Source organism: Ambystoma mexicanum, chromosome 7q (assembly GCF_040938575.1).
Source record: "Ambystoma mexicanum isolate Mex_15411 chromosome 7q, UKY_AmexF1_1, whole genome shotgun sequence".
Classification (NCBI taxonomy): domain Eukaryota; kingdom Metazoa; phylum Chordata; class Amphibia; order Caudata; family Ambystomatidae; genus Ambystoma; species Ambystoma mexicanum.
This window is the reverse complement of record NC_090941.1, coordinates 1044930402-1044953948: the sequence shown is the minus strand read 5'-3', so window position 1 is coordinate 1044953948 and position 23547 is coordinate 1044930402. Positions and strand designations below refer to the sequence as shown.

Here is a 23547-nt window from a genome sequence, read left to right as displayed (position 1 = left end):
AAGAAGACAAGTGTGAGGGAATGCCAACTGTCTATGTGGATGGATGCTCTTACCATGTTGACAACAACGGGGAAAAATAACTTGTGGCCGGCGTAGAGAATGCATGGGTGAATGAGACCCCAGAGCCCTCCGCTGGGTACAAGATTGGTCCCCGAAGTAGTCAAGTGGCAGAGTTGATGGCTGTGCATCAAGCAATCCTCACTGCTGTCCAACATCAACTCCACGAACTGGTCATAATCACAGATTCGGATTATGTACGGAACGGGTTCGTGGAGCACCTGGTTAACTGGAAAACCAGAGGCATGTTATGTGCTAATAACAAACCATTGAAACATGGGAAATTAATTCAAAACATTGATGATCTGGTCACCTCGAATGGGATGACCATCTACTGGAAAAAGATCAAGGGTCATTCCAAAGTAGAGGGACCAGACAAAACTGGAAATTACTTAGCTGATCAGCTGGCCAAAACCAGAGCCATCCAAGGGGATCTACTAGAGATCGAGTCCCTGTTGGGGGAAATCCAGGTCACTGCTATCACTAGGTCCCAGCCAAATGCTCACAATGAACTCTGAACTGCACAATGGAGTAAGGAGACCCCAGATGCTGATTTGATTATGGCTCAAAGAGGGGATCCAATAATTGGTAAGTTCACAACACATTGAGAACCCCGAGAACTTTCCCCTGACGGATACCGATTACATAGGGAAAGAGGACCTCAGAGTGTTGATGAAATGTCCAAAAATGTCCCGAATCCAAGACGGTTTGTTGGTAAGGAAATCCCTAGCTGGCCATGATCAGTAGGTGGTCCCTACCTCATTCCGAAGCCTGATGTTAAGTCACGCCCATGATGCGCCACAGCAGGTCATAGGGGGTTTCATACAACACTTGAAATCTTAAGAGAGGTTGCATACTGGCCACACCTGGGGCAGGACCTCGACCAATACTTGAAGCGGTGTCTTGTGTGTGCACAATTTCAGCCTACATCGCTCACACACCGTGCGCCTCTCCAAAAGAGGGGGATGACACTGCCTTGGTCAGATTTACAAGTCGACTATATTGGGCCCGTGATTCGCTCCTCTAGGGGGAACAAGTACATGTTGACCGTGACATGCTTGTTTACTAAATGGGTGGAATGTCTCCCGGCCCCAAACTGCAAGGCAGAAACAGCAGCTGCCTTGATGATCAACCACATCTTTTCGCGTTTTGCACTACCCCAAAGGATCGAGTCAGACCGAGGTAGCCACTTCACTTAGCGAAGTAATGACAAAGATGTGGGAGATACTTGGGGTCAAAAGGAAGCTACACATTGCTTACCGGAAGCCTCTAGTGGTGCAGTAGAGAGATACAACAAAACAATTGTGAGCATATTAAAAAAGTTTGTGGCAGATTCTGGGCCAAGTTGGGATATTCGATTATCTCTTGTCCTAATGGCCATCAGATCTACCCCTTCATCTGCAACTAAAATGTCACTGTTTGAGCTGATGACTGAACGCAGGATGATGCTTTCCCAGCATCTGCTCTACAGAACCCAAGAGCAGACACTGATCAATGCCTCCACAACTCATGAGTATGTTGAAAATCTAAGAAAACACCTTCAACATGCTTTTGCCTATGCTCAGCGAAATCTAGAGAGATCTGCAGACAGCATGAAGACCGACTATGACTTAAAGACTAATAGAAAAGAATACAATGTAGGAGACCAGGTCTACTTATACAATTTCCAAAGGAACCAAGTCAAACAGCGCAAATTTTTGGCTATCTGGAGGGGACCTTTTGAAATTGTAGACAAAATATAACACCAGTCGCCTACAAAATCCACATTCCCAAATGCAGTTCGGCAGAGGGCGAAGATAAGTGGGTCCATAATAACCAACTAAAGTTTGCACACTCTGCAGCAACTGGAGGAGTCTCCTGGAACCCCGTAGGGGGTCACTCCAGGTCCCTTGAAATTCCCACTATAAAATATTCCATATATAGTCCATAAATTACAATAGAAAAATGTGTCCTGATTTGTCAAAATGTATGTGTCCGCCCCACTACATTAATAGTGGTGGGGAAATGTCTACAAATATGTTTTTGCTTTGTCATCCTAGAATTGGAAACCATGGAGACTAAAACCAAGGAGGACCACCCAGGGACCGGAAGCAAAGATCCAAGGGGCCCGGGGTATCGCTCCATACCCACATCAGGACTGGGCGAGGAGAACTGGTCGATCCACCCCTGATGGAGGAAAAGATGATGAACTTTGCCATTTTTGGAACCAAAGGGAAAGAGACAGATCATCCCAGACTTGCGACTTCCCATTGATGGACGACCAACGCCAAATCACCAGGGGGGGCTTGTGGGATGTTCTGACCCACTAGTGTATGCCCTGCAACATCACTGTGCACTGCTTTCATTAAAAAAAAAAACAGAATGGCTGCCGGAAAGCCTTATGAGCGCTAATAATCTGTGGGAAATGCGCAGGAAAACCTGAAAAATAGGCCGCCAATCCATTTTGCCTATGTCAGTGGTAAAACAGGAGACCACACTGCCAAAACATGGCATTGGGCTGCCCACAGAGTAAAATAGAACTGCTTGAAAAGGCAGTGCTACATCCCAAGGAAAACGCAGAAGTGCCTAAAATCCGTTTTTCCTTGGCTGGTAAATTTGCAAAATAATGATTCTCAAACAGTAGAGAAGATCCAACATCCTTGTAGGGTGTTCACCATCACCATATTTAAGGAATCCCCATAAGCACAATGTCAGGAGAAACACCTTTCATCATAAAAAATCCACATTCAAAGGGTGCTTGCATGGGAAAAATATGTCAGAAATGGGCGCAGTACCGCCGCTCGCCTGTGTCAGAAGCTCTCATTACTTATACTGTCAGTTAAAACTTGTGTCTTAAATCAAATTGTAGAAAAGAAGAGACTTGCCATCAAAAGCAAATGGGTTGCTACAATTCAATTTCTATGTTTTAAAAAGACTGGAATGAAGAGATTTGTGTGGATATTTGTAGAAACTGTAAATTGTATTTTAGAAAAGCCCATTTTTAAACAGTGTTTTAAAGTGAACTAATGGCAGCTACACTGGACTTCAAAGACATTCCACAGCTTCTTCCCAAACAAAGGAATTTTCCTCCTGCTCTCTGCTCAGGAACTGGCATCGAGTTGTGAAGGGAAGTGGGAGGAGATTTTGGCCTGTTGCTCTGAGTAGGGACAAAAGGCACACTTGACTGAAAGGAAATGCAAATTTGGGCGTCAATAGAAACCAACTGCTAAGGAAGAGAGGCTCAGGTTGCTCTGGCCCAGCCAAACCTTGGAGGCGGAGCTAGACTGATATGTGTATCTGAAACTTCAATGAAATATGTTTTTGGAAAAAGACTCATAGAAGACTGTGTAAAATTTGGAAAAATCTGTGTTTTATAGGTTGTTAATATAAAAATGCCACCCACAATTTGAAACTACTCTGAACCCTGTGCGATATTCAGAGACCGGACTACTAAAATGTTGATATTGTAGCAATTGTGATCATGCTAGGAATATGAAAGTTTACAGGATCATGCCCAGATGTCTTGTGCATGTATGTGGAAAAATGTGTACAGATATGACACTGGGTAACCAACCAAAAGCGTGAAAAACTGTCAGTTTGGAACCGAAAACTCTCAAGAAGATGGGACTCGGACGGAGACGTGCTTTATTAAATATGTGATGTGAATATGTACTATTAGCAAATTGGTGATATTGTAAATATGCTTTATATGAAAAATAGGTTTTCTGTGTAGAAACAAAGGGGAGGTTTTTCCCTGGATTGTAAATGGCAGCATCACTATGACACTTGATTTCTTTCTCAAATCAGGAGAGAGGAAATACCAATCGGATCCCTAGAGGGTGGGCTTAGTATAATCTGCCTACCCACCCCTTTGGAAAATACATAAATAGGCACAGTTGAGGACAGGCTGCATTTGCGCAGATACAGCAAAATGGCGGCGCTGGCTTCTGTGAGCGCCATGGCCTCAAAACTGCGTTTTGCAGCAACAAAAAGATGGCTGCACCGTCCTGCCAAGCACATATCAGGCAGGATGGAACCAGGGGACACACTGAAGGAGCGTGCCAGTGTGTTCTGACACATAGAAATGGAATAAAGTGAAAAGGCAGCAGTGCTTTGCTGAAACTCCCCATTGCAAAGGGGACTTTTTCACCTTTAAAAAATGCTGCTTTGACGCTAATTCCATCTGTTCTTTATTAAACTACTGTGATGAATAAGGCCCTGTCATGCCCAGGATATCTCATTGTGCCTCAGCAAAACCAGGCATGAATTCTGAATGCCAGCCCTGTTAAGCCAAAACGAAAAAAAAAGGGCCCAAGAAACTTCACTTTCTGCCGTGCACCGGAAACGCTTCATTTTGTGCTACAAAGTATCAAAGATTAGTATTTCAAAGGAACTCCAGCTATCTGGGTTATGTCAATTTCAATGCTTTTGTGCTTCAAACAAAACTCCTGCATACATGGAAACAACTATAGCTGCAAGACAGTGTGGTAATCCAGAGGGAGATGCAAAATTGAATTTAAAAAGAAATGCCAGCTTTACACCACACATGTAAAATGGGCTTTACAAACTCAGAGAGAAAGGCCTGTTTTAAAAGTAAACTGTTGAATGCAAGCCTGCCATTATCTAGCAATGTGAAGGGGATTGTTGCTGGGGAAAATACACACATGGGTTATTGTATTCAACTGGCTTGTTTAATTCAGGACCAAATATAAGAAAGTAAAACTGTTAAACCATACTGCCTGGATTTTGCAAGTTCAAAAAGAAAAATAGGTTTCTGCTTGGGGGGATGCTACCAAACAGGAGGGCCTCTCTCGGCAGCTACTAACACCTCAGTGATAATTATTAGGTTGGACAGAATCTAGTCTAGGCTGAACCCACTGCCAATGGGATTTCCAGGACAAGGAAGTGCGAAGTGGGGCGTGGGGAGGGGCAATACACCTTCAATCCAGATGGGAAACCCCCACCTTGCTCTGGAGGAGATGACAGTTGGTGGCAGTGGAAGAAATAAAAAAGTGGCCTAGTGACAGACAAAGGACTTCCATTTGTTTCCAAAGACTATTTGTGAATAAACATGTAAAGACGTTTATCTCTGCAGCAGGACTTTGTAAAAATGTTGCAGTTTAAAAGTAATTTTATGGCCTTTCATTTAAGACATGGTAGAATTCACTGACCCTTTGGGAATAGAAATGGCAAAGAATCAGGGATTACAAGGAAAGTATCCATGATGCCAATGCGAATTTTCATATTTACATCCCTTATGATGATCCACACATATGTACAAAGGTGCCATTTAGGGCAAAACTGGATTTTAGTTAAAGTAATTGTGGGAGGTTTTGGACATTGTAAAACCTACATCATAAATCTCACATCATTCCCTTGAAATCCAACCAGCTGAGAGCGTGGTGGAGACCAGCACCCCTGACCAATCCAATAGTTTAGAGGCGTGCTTAGCTAAACCTGCCCAGCCATATACTTTGATGATGTCACTATGCATTATAAATAAAAGTCCTTGACAAGACTCCAGACACACACACTCTTCCTGAAGTTCCTGCGCTGTGTTCCTGTTCCATTCATCATCCAAATTCCAGACCCCAACTACAAGGCCAAAGAATTGCTGAGCCTACTCCAGGGCACACTGCAAAACCCAAGCTTTGCTGATTCCTACTCCAGCAAGGCCTCAATTCTGAAATCCCACTAAAATTCCCAAATGACCAAAGAGGAAAGCTGTGGTACCTTTTGCATCCTGAAATCAGACCGACCCAGCTGTTTTCTTTTGCCAGGCGCACAGCCGTGTGGTGACCAGAACCTGTTGACAGTCAAAAAATTCCCAAAGTAAAAGTGGACTGTAAGTATAAATCACCACCCCATAGAAATCCATAGTATATCTTGTCTTTCCTTTGTCCTTATCCCACTCTCTAAGCCATTCTATCCTTATCCTGATAACCTGTAAAACTGTCAGAATTCTCTGCGCAACCCTGCCCTTGATTCCTAGTGTTAGCGCCATCTCTCTTTTCAATTTTGTCTTGTATAATCCTATGCCATCAGTCATCTTTTGAGTGATCGGACTGGTTTCCGCCAAGGTTGGGCGCTCGGGTGATAGTGTTGAACTTGCGAATCAACCTTGGATCTTACTGTGTCCGTCTTTGGTGGCCTAGCCTGAATACTCTTGTGATGCGTAAAACTGTTCTTGTCACAACTGATTTCCTTTCCTATTTCACGGCTTCATTTTACTCAAAGTGCACCTTTTAATATCTTGCATAACTCATCCAATTTACCAGCTAGAGGTTTACTTTCACTTCCATATTGTCCCTGTGATATGCCTCTATCCCCCAGCCCAAATACTGCACTCCCAATCAGTGTATTTCACCCGTTTTTAGTAAAAACCTTTTGGATAATTTAAGGCGGGAATTGAAAAATGCAACTTTTACACGTGTCATTTTGCTGCAATCTGTTCCAAACTTCCACTCATTTTCGAACTGTATGCTTTTGGTAATCCATTCTTTTTCTATTTGCTTCAAGGTTTTTAACACGCATTCATTATTTATTTGTCCATTTCCGTGTGTCATTTTATAACATTGCAAGGGGTTTAACTTCTGTTTATTCACTCAGAACTGATTATTTGTGGGTTGAGGGAACATTGTAGGGGGAAATCCTAACTTGGGTGCTATCTTTCCTAAACCAAAAAGTGCTCCTATTCCACTGTGCATTTGTTCCACTAGAAGGTTAAACCCAGTGCATTGCTGACAATATCATTGTAATTATCACCCCATTGGTGATTTCTGCCCCATATTAAAAATGGTATGATTCCTTTTGAATTTTAAAATAAATAAATAAATATTGCATTTTACCAACCAGCCTGGTTCATGGTCCATTGTGACCTGGGGTATTTGAAAAGGGGGTGTGATACGAGTTGTGTACCATCTCAAATTGAATCTGCATAAAATAAGGAGAAAAGCATCTCAGTTGTGCACTACATACTAGGCCGAGACCAAGGTGTGTGTTGCCTGATTGAAATCCTTAACAATAGAATACGGAGGGAAAGCTGCCTAAAAAGAAATATTTCCCAACAATTGAAAATCACAGAAACAGATGAAGTTGGATTGATGGCCAACGTAATGAAGTATGAAAAATGGGCAGAGGCTGAGGAGTGAGTGTTCAGGGCAGATGGTAAGGAAGGACAGGTATGGGCATGAGGAAGAACATGTAAGTGGGTCAAAGAGGCATGAATTGGTGAGTCAAGAGACATAATTTGTGAAAAGAGGTTGCAGAATATGGTGATTACTAATTAATCTGAGGAACCTACAGGAGATGGAGATGAGGCTACTGGGGAGATTGGAGGGATTCTGACATCAGCAAGAAGAAAAGCTGATCTGTCTGTTGGAAAGGGGATGCCTGTTAAATTAGAGGACAGTGGAGTAAAAGGTGCAAGGAAAATGCACCAGCAGTCTGAACATGTATGATCATATGCATCATATCACCTATAGAACTGTATGGACGCAGCTTTTGACACGTCATTGCCTAAGGAAATACGAAGCATAGACCCAAAGAATTGCTGCCTGTGCACTTTCAAGAACCTGGGCTGTGAGAAAAAAAGGAGCAAATGCAAAAAATTGATAACAACATCCAGTTTCAGACTTCCTCAATACAATGCACATAGTTTATATTTATTCACATGAAACAAAACTGGGATTTAGTAAAAGTCACATCCACCACTGTGGAACAAGTACAGGTACAAACAAACAGAACGTGCTTCGTTAATTGAAATCCAATTCACTCAAGACGTCCTTCGCATTCTTAGGCTGGTAAGATAGCTCAGCGGGTTGAGCGGTCGCTGCTGCGATCTGATCATGATCTGCAGGTCGCAGGTTTCGAATCCCGGCAAGACCAACTCAGCCTTTCATCCTTCCGAGGTTGATAAATGAGTACCAATTTCGATTGGGTGATATTGTATGTAAATATGTGCTCTGTAAAGCGCTTTGGATTAAGGCGCTATATCAATAACACATCATTATCATTATCATTGTATCAGACACCTGGATTATATACAGTGTCCTAAGAGTCCATCAAGACAGCATTTCCCTTTTCATCCCTTGGAGATGTTGTTCAAGTAGTTACCAGTAGATGTTTCAAGAGCACCTCTTTAATCTTGCTGTGTTTCAGGCTGTACACAATGGGGTTTAAGGCAGGAGGGAGAAAGACATAGGTAATTCCCATCAGAACATGTATGAGGGGAGAGGCATCCTTCCCAAACCTGTGAACAACTGTCAAACCAATAAGGGGGATGTATGATATAAGAACCACACAACCATGAGACACGCAGGTGCTAAAGGTCTTAACGCGCTTTTCCAATGAGTTGAGTCTCAGGACAGCCCTAAGGATCATGACATATGAGAAGATAATTAGCAGAGAGTCCAACAAGAAGGTCGAAAGAACAAGGACGAGGCCGTAGATGCTATTGATTGTAGTATCGGAGCAAGCTAGCCGAATCAAGTCGGGGTGGAAGCAAAAGGCGTGCGAGAGGACATTGTTGTGGCAGTATCGCAACCTCTTCAGGAGAATGGGCTCCGGCACATGGAGACATGTGCTCCTCAGGACCGCCATCACCCCCATTTTGAAGATGCTTGGGTTTGTTAGAACTGACATATATCTCAGGGGATAACATATTGCAACAAAGCGGTCGAAGGCCATGAGGACCAAGATTGACGATTCCAAAGAGGAGAACGATTGGAAAAAGAACATCTGGGTCAGGCAGAGATCGAAGTTAACATCTCTGGCATTAAACCAGAACATGCCAAGTATGGTGGGTGAAGTCGATATCGTTAGCCCCAGATCAGAAAGGGCAAGCATTGCCAGGAACCGGTACATAGGATCATCGAACTGATTGTGAGTCTTTATGATGAGCAGGATAAGGCCATTTCCCAGAACAGAAAGGAGAGATAAGATGACAAGAGGGATAGAGATCCAGATGTGGGCATCCTCGGCTCCCGGAATGCCCTTCAGCAGGAGAGAAGACCAAGGAATAATGGTGGCATTGAGGGCGGCCATGTTATCTTCAAGCCTTCCTTGTCATCATTTTAAACTGGGACTCCACCTAGAGAATCAAGCAAAAATCAACATTCAATGCTAAATCTTTGATCTAAATAAAAACACACATGGTGATGTAAGCTTAACAATTCTAATATGATAATAAAACACATTTATATATGATATGATATAAGTAATTTATAACGCGCCTGTACACAAGTGTTTCTTGGCGGGATATGACAAGGGAGGGAATACAGAGGGAGGACCAAACAAACGATCTGACTAGGCCTTGTGTCATTCAGATCGTGCAAATGCGACAGCGAAAAGTGCAGGGGGAAGGGAAGGGGAAGTGCCAGGGAGAGCGAAAGGAAAGTGCCAGATTCCTCCTGTTCGAAGCACTGTAATAGTAGCCAGAACACAGCTTTCTGGGCTGAGTGCTTAACTCTCTGATCCACCTTACCAGCTCTCTCTTAAACTGTAAATAAACTATTGCTTGCCTATCCAGTAAGGTAAAGCCCTCTCACATGCTTCAGATAGTTAAAAGAAATATATTCAAATTCCGTCATAAATTACATTTCACATTCACCTACACCACGTCATAAACCATTTAGAACTGATTACATTTCAAGACTACTTATTTATTTTCTAAAAGGTGGGGGATTGAATATAAAATCACCCATTTATTATCATATGGCTCTGTCATTCTTATTGTATTTGCAGTGCATTACAGCAGCTTATAAGGAAACATACACCCAAAAACATCTAAACATTTTTAAATATCAAAATGCAGCTGGCACCAGTGTAGGCTAAAGCACACGATCACAGCCAGCAAGTACGGTGGATGGATGAAGCAACCATTACATTCACCTACCTCGCATAGGCCAAGAAGCGGGCCTGCTGAAACGCGATGAATGCTGGGAATTTGAGTCCTGGGGTCCTAGGCAGGTTATGATATGATCAGTTATTTATAACGCGCTTAATACCCAGAGGTTTCTAAGCGCAGACCCAGGGATGGAACCTGAGTTGCTCTGTGTGGTCTTGCTTCCAAGGGGAGCACCTTGCCCCTGAGCTATCCTCCTGAGACAAGGTGGTGGATTTATTTTGAGTTATGTTATTGGACAGCACAGGGAATGTCTACCTTCCCCATGATAATATTCTAATGTTTGTAGAAAAAAGTTCTCCATGTTGACCTTACTTCCCTGATTGGTCGACCACAGCTAACCTAGATGAGCCACGGAAGCTAATCGACCCAGTCTAATCCCTGCAGAACTAGGGCCCAGCGGCTGGAGCCAATACAAATGTAGCAGAACTGCACTTGCATGATGGTAATCTTTCACTCTTGGAAAATAGTACAGCCCACTCAGCTAACAGAACATTGAAGTGCCTCAGTGTGCTAGCCCTGTTAGGATTGGGTCTATTTGACCTAAAACATTTGACCTAATCACAGTTGATCAAATTTATTTGAACTTTTTTCGGTCTAAAATGCGGGGGAAGATCCCCTGCGACTCCCCCATTTCCCCTCAACCTAATCTATACCCTTACCCACCCCATATATAAATTTAATTAAATTTGACTAAAAAAAGGTCCAGAAAATGTGATCAAATGTTTTAGTCAAATGTTTTTAGGTCAATTATGCGAATACCGTCCTGTTACGGTTCCAACGAGCCACCTTTTCCCATATGCTTCTCGTGGCCGCATTCATCCGCTTTCGGAAAGTTGTCTGCTTACTCCAGCCATTAATTGGGAATGCTGTAAGAAAGGTGTTGACACAATATAATGTTCGGACCGTATATATTTTTCTCTTTCAACATCCTACAATTATGCAATATTTTTGCACATTGCCACCAAGTCATTACGTTTCTTTTGCAGAAAAGGATGCTCGTAAATACAACAGTTTAGAGTATTTTATAGGGTAAAAGTGACCTTACTATGTAGAAGTGCTCCAATAACCCTTATCGTGCTTAATAAAGATTATTGTATTGCAAACACTTCGGACCAAAAAAATCAGAGGCACACCACACCAAGGAACAGTTCACTGCACGGTTTACTTTGTATTTTGTTTATTTGTAAAGCGCAAAACCAGGCCCACGGGCAATCGGGCGCATACAATTCTTTAAACTGCATAGATTGCTCCTGGAAGGCTCTGGCACATGGCAGATGGTCAAGCTGATAACTCTGTCCACTTCCAAATCTTCCTGATATGTATCTGGGGCTCTGGTTCAGCCAGGCAGCATGCGATTGTTTCAGCAGCAGAAGTGTACTTGACATTCAAAAGCAGCTCAGTTGACCAACCACCAGTCCTTGAGGGCAAGATCCATGCCGGGTTTTTAGGATACCCTGCATTAATATGTATGAGATAAATCTGCATACAATGATTCCAAATGTATGCAAATGTTTCCTCATGAATATTAATGAAGAATATCCTGAAAACAGGTCAGGATTCCGGCACCCGAGGCCCGGAGTTGGAAAACCCGAGGCACACTCTCTTCACAGTGTGCATAGGCACCTCCTTCTCAGGAACCTTTGAGCACCCGCGGGTGTAAGCACCAGAGCATTGGTGGACTAGAGATCAGAACACTTGCCTACCAATTCAAGCAGACATAAAGTCTGGGTTTAAGCCTCATCACCAGTACACCATTTAGAAGCACATAGTTGGTTAGCCAGGTCTTCAGTTTGTGCCACAGTATATGAGATCTATAGTATTAAGCTGACACAGTTATAATACAGTATTTCTGAATATAAATGACCAGTGTGGAAGGGTGGTTGGTGGAGGCTGAAGAAACTCGAGGCTGAGAATCACTGCTTGCTCCAAAAGGTTGGCCATGGATGACGTATAGGATGATCGCTCAGTTTCCTAACCCCACCTCTTGGCTCATCGCTAACCCTTGGTGCTTGCTAGGAATTATGAAATCCAAAGTTGGCAGACGTTCAAAAATCTTGCCATTGTGGGATGGTTTTACCCATGCATCCAAGCCCTAACATAAAACTGTGCAGTACTGGCATGGAAAACATCATGATGGCCAGAACTCCCCAGAGAGTGCACAGAGAAAACATGAAGAATAGGCTGCCACCCATTTTTGCCTATGTTGTGAGCACAGGAGGGCACTGCCTAAAACCACCATTGGGCTACACACACAGTAGCCTGAAACCATTGGGAATGGCAATGCTGATTGCCAAAAAAGCAACTCAGAACTGTGGGGAATTCATTTTCTTAATCCCAAAAATGGTTGCATTACCAGTACTCACCACTATCAGAAAGCTGGCGTTTTAAAACCACCAGACTTTTGTGTAAAACTGCACAAATGAAACAAAACCAGACCAAGGAAAGACTTGCTAAGAGGTGGAAGAATGTAAAACCATATTCTGAAATGACTTGAAGGAAGTAATTATTTAATGTATAGGTACAAATTGTCAGTTTGATTTGAATGTAGAAAACTGGGAACAAAAAGTGACATTTAGCTGAAACCTGGCTTAGTGAAACTGGATTCTGCCTGACAACTACCCCCGACAGGAGAAACCTGTTCAGCCACTCTTCCCAGGCCTAGCTGCATCCTGCTGCCCGTGGCCAAAAGGAGTTGTCACCTCTCTGATTAGATTAGGGGTGGAGCACCTGGGAACTGGAAGGAACAGAACAATGCAACTCCCTTGACTCAGGCAAATGTGATATTGGGGGCGTCGTAAAGTGGCTTCCTCTTAGGGGAAACTGGGAGGGGCAGTGCCTCTGCTAGCAGCTGAGCTTGGGGGAAGTGGATAAACCAGTTATTCCACCCTGTGATGTGGGAAGCCACACCCCTTTTTGACCAGGGCATAATTTTAAAAAGATAGATAACTCAAAGTGTGGACTTGTCAGAATTATATAAGTAATATCATTATTTTTGTGATTTTGCTGTGAACATTTTGAGAGGCGTTAGGACCCTGTGGTGTATTCTGGGGGGTTGCTAGCGGAAAATAGGGTCTCACTCCAAATGTCTGCATGTTAAAAATCTGACACTTCATCAATTAATGTCCATACTCCTTGCGCACATGTGTGTAATTTTGGGTAAATGTCCGATATTGCAAAATCAGTTAAAAAGCGCAAAATGTTGTCATTTTTGAATGCAAGTCCCCAGGAAGATCAGAGGCGGACAAGCATGGACCATAAGGAATATATAATGTGCACATGTAATTTCAACAAATTGTATATCTGGGAAAGATGTATTTGAATCAAATATAGATTTGTGGGAAACTGACCAGGGGAGGATCCTCTGACCCATAAACAGACCTCATCATGATGACAATCCATTTCCTTCCCCCAATCATGGGAGAGGGGAGAATTGGGTCAATGACAAGTAGAGAGGGCCAGGCTTAGCTAGGCCCAGGCACAACCCCATTTTCAAAACACATAAAAAGGAACATTGAAACCCAGGTAGGGGATGCAATTCCATTTTCTGCAGGACGCTTTGCCGGGAGACTCCAGACTTCAAATCCATCAACCTCCAGAGACCAGACTCCAGACTTCAAATCCATCAACCTCCAGAACCTGTAGCAGAAATTAACTCCAGAATTTGTAGCAGAGAGGCCTGAATTCACAAGCTGAATCCTCTTCAGCAGGCCTCAAAACCCACCAAACTATTCAACAGCCGGGCGAGCTGTTTGAATTTTTGCCAAGAACAATTACTAGAGACCAGGCCAGAGATCCAGAGAACCACAGGCCGCTGTATCCAGACCAGACCCAGACCGCTGTGAGCAGAACCAGAGATCCGGATCGCTGTGAGCAGAACCGGTGCCTGATTGACCCGCTGAGCAGACAGAACCGCCGCCGGACGTGTTAACCAGATCCGTGACGGGGCCTATTTCAAATTTATATTGTGAGTACCTAGCAGAACTGTGCAGAACCAATCTCTTAGTTAAAATAATCTAATCCAAACTATTTTAACCTAAGTAGAACTTCCTCCTAGAAATCGTGTCATCTGTCATTTGTAAAGCTGCACAAATGTCACCTGTCAATTCTGCAGCTGCAAGCTGTCACCTGTCATTTTGAGTTTTACTTTAAATCCGAAAATCTACCTTCACAAAATCGTCCGTATCTCTGGAACCGTTTGTGCTAGGAAGATTTAACTTTCCTCTGAAATCTTAGAATCTAAGCTTTCCAACAAGCCTAGAACCGACTTGCTACTCCTTATACTTTTGCCGCAATCACGATTCACGCACTCGTGAATTTTACCGCGATTTGACATTTTGCTCAATTTCAGCCACGTGTAAAAATATTTGTCCTTGCTTTGCTTGCTGAAATTTGTGTGCAACCTAATAGCCATCACTGAACCATTGTTAGGGCTGACCTGAACTGATTTAAAGTGTCTACCACTCACCCTGAACCTCCTATAGGGAATTAAAATCAATTTTAGCATCTTTTCACTTCATTGCCACCACATTTCAAAGTAATTCGCCTGTGTTTCAAACTTCTACCTGTTTTCCTCTAAGCTTGCTGGGGGGGGACTGAATTTCGTATTGTATTTGATTGCAGTCCTGAGAACTGTGTGTCCTATTTCCATCTCCTTCCATTTCTTACATTGCATAGGGTGGGGGTGAATTGCCAGAGAAAAAGTGATTATCTTATCTTTTGCTAAAATCATATCAAGTATTTCTGTACTGCATTTTATTCCTCATTGCTTTTCCCTTGAAATCATAAAAGTATTTTTGCTACTTTATCCATTTTATACTAACTCCTCATTGATTGTAAAGAAGTGTGCTATTGCCAGATTCCCCATTGTTGATCAACATTATATTCACAAGTGTAATATCAATTATTAATTTATTTATAGAAGTGTGATATATATATATTGTTTAATTTTTCAAATAAACCTTTTAATTTGCAAAACAAACCTACTTCTTGGCTCAGTGGGATCAGGGGGATTCTAAGAGAGTGGTGTTATATAAGGGTTATCATCCAGAGTACTGAACTGGACATAAAAATACATCAATAAGGGTTTTCCTCAGCATCCCAGACTAGGCATTGACTTAGCTGTAGTGTTGATTGAATATTGCTTACAAAGTGGGGGCTCGTCCGGGATATTCTGGGTTAGATTTACCACTTGTGCAGATTAATACAGTGTGCCAACTGACCAGATAAACATATCCGGTTAGATCACCACGCTGTTTTACACTGTGAAAGCACCCCTCAAAGGAACGCTCTAAGGAAACGGTCTGTTTTGCAAAATAAAATACAAACTTCTGTAAGTCAGGAAGGAACTCAAATTCCAGAATGACGACCTTAGTAGATATGAAAATAGCCAGAGAGCACTTCTTACATAAGCTATTTGTGAGAGGTGAGTGGACTCCTCAGGACCAAACGGTCTGGCTGCAGTCAATCGCGCAACAGGTCACTGAAACAGGGTCAGAAAAATGGAGAGATCAGGGTCCATTACATGTGGCCCTGAGTGAATCATACATGGCTCCTAAAGTTAAAGATGAACACGACAAGATGGTTAGGATAGCGGCATATTTGTATATATATATGGGAGCCATGCAGGACAAATGTGCTGAAGGCCAAGATCTGGCAAATAGGCAACTGATGGCGTTAGAGTAGGCCCAATCTGATCTGGACTCTTCTGAGCAGAGGCTGCTCAGGAGTCAGGAGTCAGAAAATGACAGCAGACAGTACATCACTAAAATAAAGGAGGATATGGATATCCTGCAACAGGAAAAGGCTGACCAGGATACCAGATTTCTGGCCTTGCAGAAGGAGTACCAAGAAGGTTTGGACTCCCTACTGCAGAGCCAGAAAAAGCTGGAGCAACAGTTAGACTTCAATAGGGCATGTGCAGAGCAGGTAGTCACCCTGCAAAGCCACCTAGATAGAGAAAAAGAGGAAAGCAATACATTGATTCTGAAAGACCTGCATACCCAGGCAGAGTTTGACCAGGAGCGCCAGAAAGCTGGTGCCTTCCAAAGGCAAAGGGACGACCTGACGGCACAGATGCAGGCTCTTAGTCAGGAAAGGGACACCTTAGGCCAGGAAGTCTGCCAATTAAAAGAAAAAATTGAAGAAAATCATCTGGCCATCTAGGGGCTGGGTGACCTCCAAAAAGAGCATCATGACTTGCTAGAGCACACCAGGAGGGTGGAGGAGGCTCTGGCAAGAAAGGAGCAGGCCAGTAGGGATGGGACTCAGGAGATAACCCTCCTGCAGCAAAGACTGACGCAGTGTTCCAGGACCAATCAGGAAATGCAGAGAGAGAATGAGGCTCTCTGTCAGCACAACGATAGGCTCCAGCAACAGGTAGCCATGCAGGAGAGACTGATAGAGTCTAGTAAGGCCTTAGTTGAGGAACTGAAAGCGCAGGCTCTTGCATGGCAACAGAGAGCAGCGGCTGATAGAGATGAGGTTCGCTGGGAAAGGGAAATACATGAGCATAACCTCAGGAGCCCTAGCACCAGAGGCCTTCATCCCTCCCAGTCCCTGGACTCTGCCAACCCCATGTCCCCTGGCGCTCATGAGCCCAGGGCCACGGGATGGCAGATTACTATCCAACCAGAAGTATGGGGCTCATAGGCCAGTACCTCCCAGGAATGGATGGGCGGGTATCCGGGTATGGGCACCCAAGCACAGTGCAATTTAGTGAGTGGGGAACCCCAGGAGTGTATGCCCATTAAGGGCATCCTAAAAACCTCTGTCCAGTTAGGTCAGTGGGGGGGATACCCATCAAATCCTGGCAGCAAGGAGGGATCTGAAGACTCCACTGAGCGCCACAGGACACAGGAGACCAGGTCCCCACATGCTGCCAGCTATTCCCAGGCTCGCAGAATCCGGGAAAACCTGGAAGATCAGACAGGCACCTCTGGGAGCAGTGCTTCTGAGTCAGAGGATGAATGGACCAGGGTTACCCGAACCAAAAAGGCCAATAAGGCAAAAAGGGCCTTGCTTAAGGACCCATCGAAACAAATAAAGGCAATAAGGAGTGTCATCACGCCTTATCATAGGAACGCCAAGTAATCTGTTTGGGAACACTTGGAGCTCTATGAGCAAATGATGGAGACTTTCCATTTGAAGGACAGCAGTAGCTGCATCCAGTACGTCAAATGGACCTTCTCACCAGAATACTCCAGTTTCTTTGCAGGGCTGGAGGATCAAAACCATTCAAGGTGGTCCACATACAGGGCGGCCATCTTGAAACATTTTTCTGTGCACAGAAATCCTCAAGAGGCTCGCAAGGCAGCCTACAATTTGCAATGTGGGGAGGATCAGGCCCCACAAGAGTTTGTGCAAGAATTAAAGTGTGCTTTTGCGCAGACCACCAGAAGGGGGCGTACGGATAGCAGAGAATTTATCAATACGTTTTTCCATGCCTTACCCAAATGCATAATGACCCAGCTCGTGAGAGATTTTCATGAGAAAAGATCTTTAGACTGGGTCATTGAACAGGCTACCCGGATCTATGAGGTGCAGAAGCCCATCGAAAATAAAAATAATGCGCCGAAAAACCCCAAAACCAACAGCACCCCTGCTGCTGCCAAGGTGGCAGAGGTAAAGGTTGCCCCCGTTTTAGATTTGGAGATGGGGGGGCCTAGAAACCTGCCTGCACCAAATAATTCACAGCCCAGAAGGCCCTCGGGCCAGTCACAGACAGGGAGTCGAGGAGGTAGTCCCACAAATGGGGTCCCCCGCTCCCCTGACTATGTAAGTCCCTGCTACAAGGGAAACCGACCAATCCTGGGTTATGTGTGGACTCCTCCAGCCCAAGGGGGGGGATCCAGCCAAGCACCTGACCCGGGGAACTTCCCTCCTAACTTCCCCCAGGAGGGCAGAAATTCTCCAAATTCAATTATCAATTATTAATTTATTTATAGAAGTGTGATATATATATATTGTTTAATTTTTCAAATAAACCTTTTAATTTGCAGAACTAAGTTGGGCAGAACTTTTTCCCCAGGTATCTGCCCAACTTCCAGTCCCAAAATCATCCATCCTTCTTTCCCCAATTCCCTGAGCCCAGACAACCTAATCCAGGAGAGGGGAGGCCAAGGGTGGAGGGGTACCCAAATCTTCCCAATCCGGGGTATTACCAGAGAAGGGATAGCTACCCTTCCCGGGATCAGCCCAGGGGAGAAAATAGAGCCCCGTATCAGCCTGAGCGGGTTTCACAACTCGAACGCCAGGTCCAAAATATGGCACGAGATCTGGGTCACATACTGAGGGCTCAACAGAACCCTCAGATGAGTATGCACCGCAGAATGCCCCAAACTCTGGACCTGGTGCTCCAGAACAATGACGGGGGCAGCACCCCGATAACCCACCGGTTCCCAGGGAGGAGGCACAAGGGGAAGGGGGGTGTAAAGCCCTGGAGGAAGCTTCCTTCCCAACTTGTAAACAGCCCCTGGAAAACCAGGAACCGGAAACAAAATCTCCTGCCCCTGAAAGTCTGCCTCCAAAGGAGCAGATGGGGGGCAGGAGAAACAAAGTACCCAAACAGGCCCAGTTTGTGGAGGAGGTACAGATCTTCCAATTTGAGAGAGAGGAATCCTCAGAGGATCCTGGGAAAAGGATCTTCTCCTTTAGAGATGGGGGAACTCCTCCCAAAGAAAAATGGGTCCCAAGGGTTTCCAATCCAGACTGGGGAGATATGGAGACTGAGCTACCGCCGCTCATCATCTCATCCCGGAACCCACAATACCGAAATCCCCTGGTTCAAACCCATCCTGGTAACTGCCTCCAAAAAGGGGGGGGGGCGGCCCAGAACCGGAACCAGGAGAACCCACAATGGCTCTGATCTCCAGTTGCAAACTTTTTCTTTCAGATTCCCAAGGCTCCCCACAGAATTCTGCCCAAATCTCTTCTCTTGCAATGTCCAAAACCAGAAAATTAGCCAACCAGTTGTCCAAAAATGTGCATTATCTGTACCCTCTTGAGGAGAAGGAGGGAAGATACTATGCCCCGGTACAAATACAGGGGCAGGGTACAATTTTGGCACTGGTGGACACTGGATCCCAAGCTACCCTTCTGTCCAAAAGGGCCTTTGATGAACTGAATGCAGGAAGGGGGGAGAATTACCGAATTCCTCTCACCTCTCTTCCTGGACAACTGCAGAACTTTGACGGGAAGGAAATTCACGTTTAGGGGACTGCAGACTTGGACATTAAAATTGGGCGACACAAGGTGAAACACCCGGTCATAGTAGTGACTCCAGAGGGCACCCCTTGTTTACTAGGGAATGACCTCCTGAGAAGGTTGTCACCCCTAATAGATTGCGTAAACAAGGTCCTCTGGACCCAGACTAGCCGACCAATAAAATTAAAACAGAGTGTCAACCATGTAAGTTTAAATGGCACCTGCCACATGGTTGAAAAAAAATCTGACCAAGTAGAATTTCACTTCCAGAACAACCAAATTCCAGACGTGATAGTAATAGCAGTAGGACAACAGACCGGTGATGGGGGGTCCTCTCTATTTTTGAAAATCAACCTTCCCTCTAAGGTGGTACTCCACACTGGAAGGAAATACTCTGAAATTCTTTACTAATCCACAATCAGAAACTCCCACTCCTATAGTCCAGAAAGATGTGAAATCAGCTCAGAGCCTGGCTGATATTCAGCAAATTGGAGAGCAGTTGTTCATCCCTGTTCAGTTAAATGATGAGAAGGACTCTGTTCTCGCTCGAGTGTGTGTGAACAACGGTAAGAGCTTCACCAGCGAAGCCATGTTCCGCCAACTCCCAAAAGATCCAGCCATTCCCACATTCAAACTGATAGACAAATGGGAAATGGACCTGGAAGCACCTAATTTCAAACATCTCCTGCCAAGCAGGTGTATGCTCAAAATCTCCATTGGCAACAAGAGCATAGTCCATAATTGTTGGGTCGTGCGAGAGGTCACTGCCGCCTTTTACTTAGGCAGTGACATTCTCAATCGCTTTGCCATAAGTTTGGACCTAATAAACTTCAAAGCTTGGTCCCGATTAGCGGATAATCCCATGGGCTTTGATGATCCAGAAAAAGCATTTAGGTCAGCTCAATTGCTACCTTATGCAGTTGAAATTCAGCTCAAAGAGGAAGTCACCATCCCAGAAAGGACCCGACAATTCTCCCTGGAAGTGAAAGTTAAAAGAGGACAAAAATTGCAAAACCCTGATGCTTATATCCATCTAAATGCTTCTCTCCAACAGCAAGGCTTAGGGGTAAACCCAACACCATTAGTCAACATAGAACATGACACCATTCCAATAGAGGTGGATAACAGCGACTTAAAGAGTATTACTCTAGCCGCAGACACCATTATTGGAATGGCGGTTGATGACCAACATTTCTCCATTGATTTAGGAAATGAACTGTTAGGACCGATCCCCAAGGACTGTTTTGACAGTGACAGTGAAGACAACACAACACCAGACAGGATTTTCACCCGGCACGGGGGGACCTTCCTGGTGTACACTTCTTGCCCTTATGGTAAGGAAGATGTGACTTGTGACTTCAGGAGGGATGAGGTGATTTTCCAGGTCCTTGAGGGCTGCCTTTCCCACCTGAAGCCTCCAGTCCAAATCAGCAGTCTGACCAGGGAGTTCTCCACCCAGCTGGAGGAGGCCGCTGAGATAGGAACACCAGAAGTCTTTCCAGGCTTCAGGCAGATGGTGGAAGAGAGAGTCAACCTGGCTGATGCCTGCGTGACTCTGGAACAGAAGCAAAAGTTGAAACAAGTTTTCTTGGATTTCCAAGATCTCTTTGCAGTAGACTCATATGACTGTGGTCGCACCGACATCCACACAACAACAATTCCCACGGACCCTGGCATGACTCCAGTGTTTGTGAAGCAATATCGCTTGCCTCTCGCATCCATGGAGTCCCTTACTGAAATAATTAAGAACCTTGAGTCCCGGGGAATAATCCGTCCAGTCCACAGCACTTTCAATAATCCGGTGCTGGCAATATTGAAGCCAAACGGCCAGTGGAGACTCTGCGCCGACCTTAGGGTGCTCAACAAACGGGTCCATACTTCCCGATGGCCTCTGCCCTACATTCACCAAGGGCTGGCCCAGATTCAGGGGTCACAGGTATTCACAGCAATAGACCTGACCAATGGATACTGGACCGTGCCTGTCAGTAGGGAGGACCAATACAAACTGGCTTTTAGCTTTGGGGGCCAGCAGTACACATGGACCCAGACTCCCTTCGGATACCTCAACTCCGGCAATGAATTCAACATTTTCCTACATAAGGCCATGCCCGACCTGGGTGCGAGGGGTAACCTGGCTTATGTAGATGATGTCCTCATCAAAAGTTCATCTGTGGAGGAACACATAGCGGAGATCCGTTATGTTCTGACACAGTTGAGGGCCGCCGGAGCAAAACTTTCCTTTCAGAAAGCACAGTGGTGTAGAACCCGTGTTAATTTCTTAGGGCATGAGATTACTCCTCAGGGTCTCTGTCCCCAGGAAAAGAAAGTGGAAGCACTTCAGAAACTGAAAGACCCCACCACTCTGCGGGAACTAAGGAGCCTCTTGGACTGACTAATTACAGCAGAATGTTCATTGAAGGCTACACAGAGATCACCAGACCCCTGATTCATCTTTTGAAGGGGGGGTCAAGTGGGAATGGGGTCCAGAACAATCCGAGGCAATAAGACAACTCAAGAGAAGCCTCTCACAAGCGCCTTGCCTAGCTTACCCTGTCAGAAACAAGGAGTTCTTCCTGGAGACAGGGTTCTCTAATATGTGCTTGACGGCAGTATTATACCAAAAGCATGACAAGGTCAACAAAGTAATCTTCTATGCGAGCAAAACTTTATCCTCTGTGGAGGAAAAATTCAACGATTGTGAGAAGGCACTCCTGGCAACGGTGTGGGCATTGAAGAATTACCGCCCGTTCATCCAGGGGGATCACATCATAGTGGAGACTCCACACCAGCCTCTGCAATATCTCCAAAGTGACAGAATCCGGGCCGGAAATGTGAGTAATTCCCGAATTACTTCCTGGATTCTGTCAATGCAAGGCTTTCCTGTGGAGGTCAGATATGGCCAAAACAAGAAAAGTCCCCTCGCGCAAGGTCTGGCTGACTTGCATGATTGTGCCAGAGAAAACTGTCTCGAGGACGAAAGTCTAAAAATCAAGGACAACATGGAGGCATACCTTAATTCCCCACACAAAGTCTTTGAAGAAGACAAGTGTGAGGGAATGCCCACTGTCTATGTGGATGGATGCTCTTACCATGTTGACAACAACGGGGAGAAAGAACTGGTGGCCGGCATAGGGAATGCATGGGTGAAGGAGTTTCCAGAACCCTCCGCTGGATACAAAATTGGTCCCCGAAGTAGTCAGGTGGCCGAATTGATGGCTGTGCATCAGGCCATCCTCACTGCTGTCCAACATCAACTCCACGAACTGGTCATAATCACAGATTCGGATTATGTACGGAACGGGTTCGTGGAGCACCTGGTTAATTGGAAAACCAGAGGCATGTTATGTGCTAACAACAAACCCTTGAAACATGGGAAGTTGATCCAAAACATTGATGATCTGGTCACCTTGAATGGGATGACCATCTATTGGAAAAAGATCAAGGGTCATTCCAAAGTAGAGGGCCCAGACAAAACTGGAAATGACTTAGCTGATCAGCTGGCCAAAACCGGGACCATCCAAGGGGATCTAATAGAAATAGAGTCCCTGTTGGGGGAAATCCAGGTCACTGCTATCACTAGGTCCCAGACAAATGCTCACAATGATCTTCCAACTGCACAATGGAGTAAGGAGACCCCTGATGCAGATTTAATCACGGCTCAAAAGGGGGATCCAATAATTGGTAAGTTTTACCAACACATTGAGGACACTGAGAACTTTCCCCTGACGGATACCGATTACATTGGGAAAGAGGACCTAAGAGTGTTGATGAAATGTCCAAAGATGTTCCGGATCCAAGACGGTTTGTTGGTAAGGAAATCCCAAGCTGGCCATGATCAGTGGGTGGTTCCTACCTCATTCCGAAGCCTGATGTTAAGTCACGCCCATGATGCGGCCACCGCCGGTCATAGGAGGTTTCATACAACACTTGAAATCTTAAGAGAGGTTGCATACTGGGCACACATGGGGCAGGACCTCAACCAATACTTGAAGGGGTGTCTTGTGTGTGCACAATTTCAGCCATCATCCCTCACTCACCGTGCGCCTCTCCAAAAGAGGGGGATGACACTGCCATGGTCAGATTTGTAAAACGACTTTGTAGGCCCTGTAATTCGCTCATCTAGAGGAAACAAGTACATGTTGACCGTTACATGCTTGTTTATCAAGTGGGTGGAATGGCTCCCGCCCCAAACTGCAAGGCAGAAACAGCAGCTGCCCTGATGATTAACCACATCTTTTCCCGTTTTGGTCTACCTCAAAGGATTGAGTCAGACAGAGGTAGCCACTTCACCAGTGAAAGTAATGACAAAGATGTGGGAGATACTGGGGGTCAAAAGGAAGCTACATATTGCTTACAGGCCAGCTTCCTCTGGGGCAGTAGAACGCTACAACCGAACCATTGTG

General features: G+C 44.9%; 1 protein-coding gene across 1 annotated transcript; it reads right to left on the bottom strand.

Annotated features, from left to right (window-relative positions):
• Nucleotides 1-8139: 8139 nt before the first annotated feature.
• On the bottom strand, nucleotides 8140-9081 carry LOC138528125 (olfactory receptor 51G2-like). Its single transcript, XM_069639578.1, has one exon. It carries the CDS (start codon nucleotides 9079-9081, stop codon nucleotides 8140-8142), a length of 942 nt encoding a protein of 313 aa, XP_069495679.1.
• Between the last annotated feature and the right edge of the window lie 14466 nt (nucleotides 9082-23547).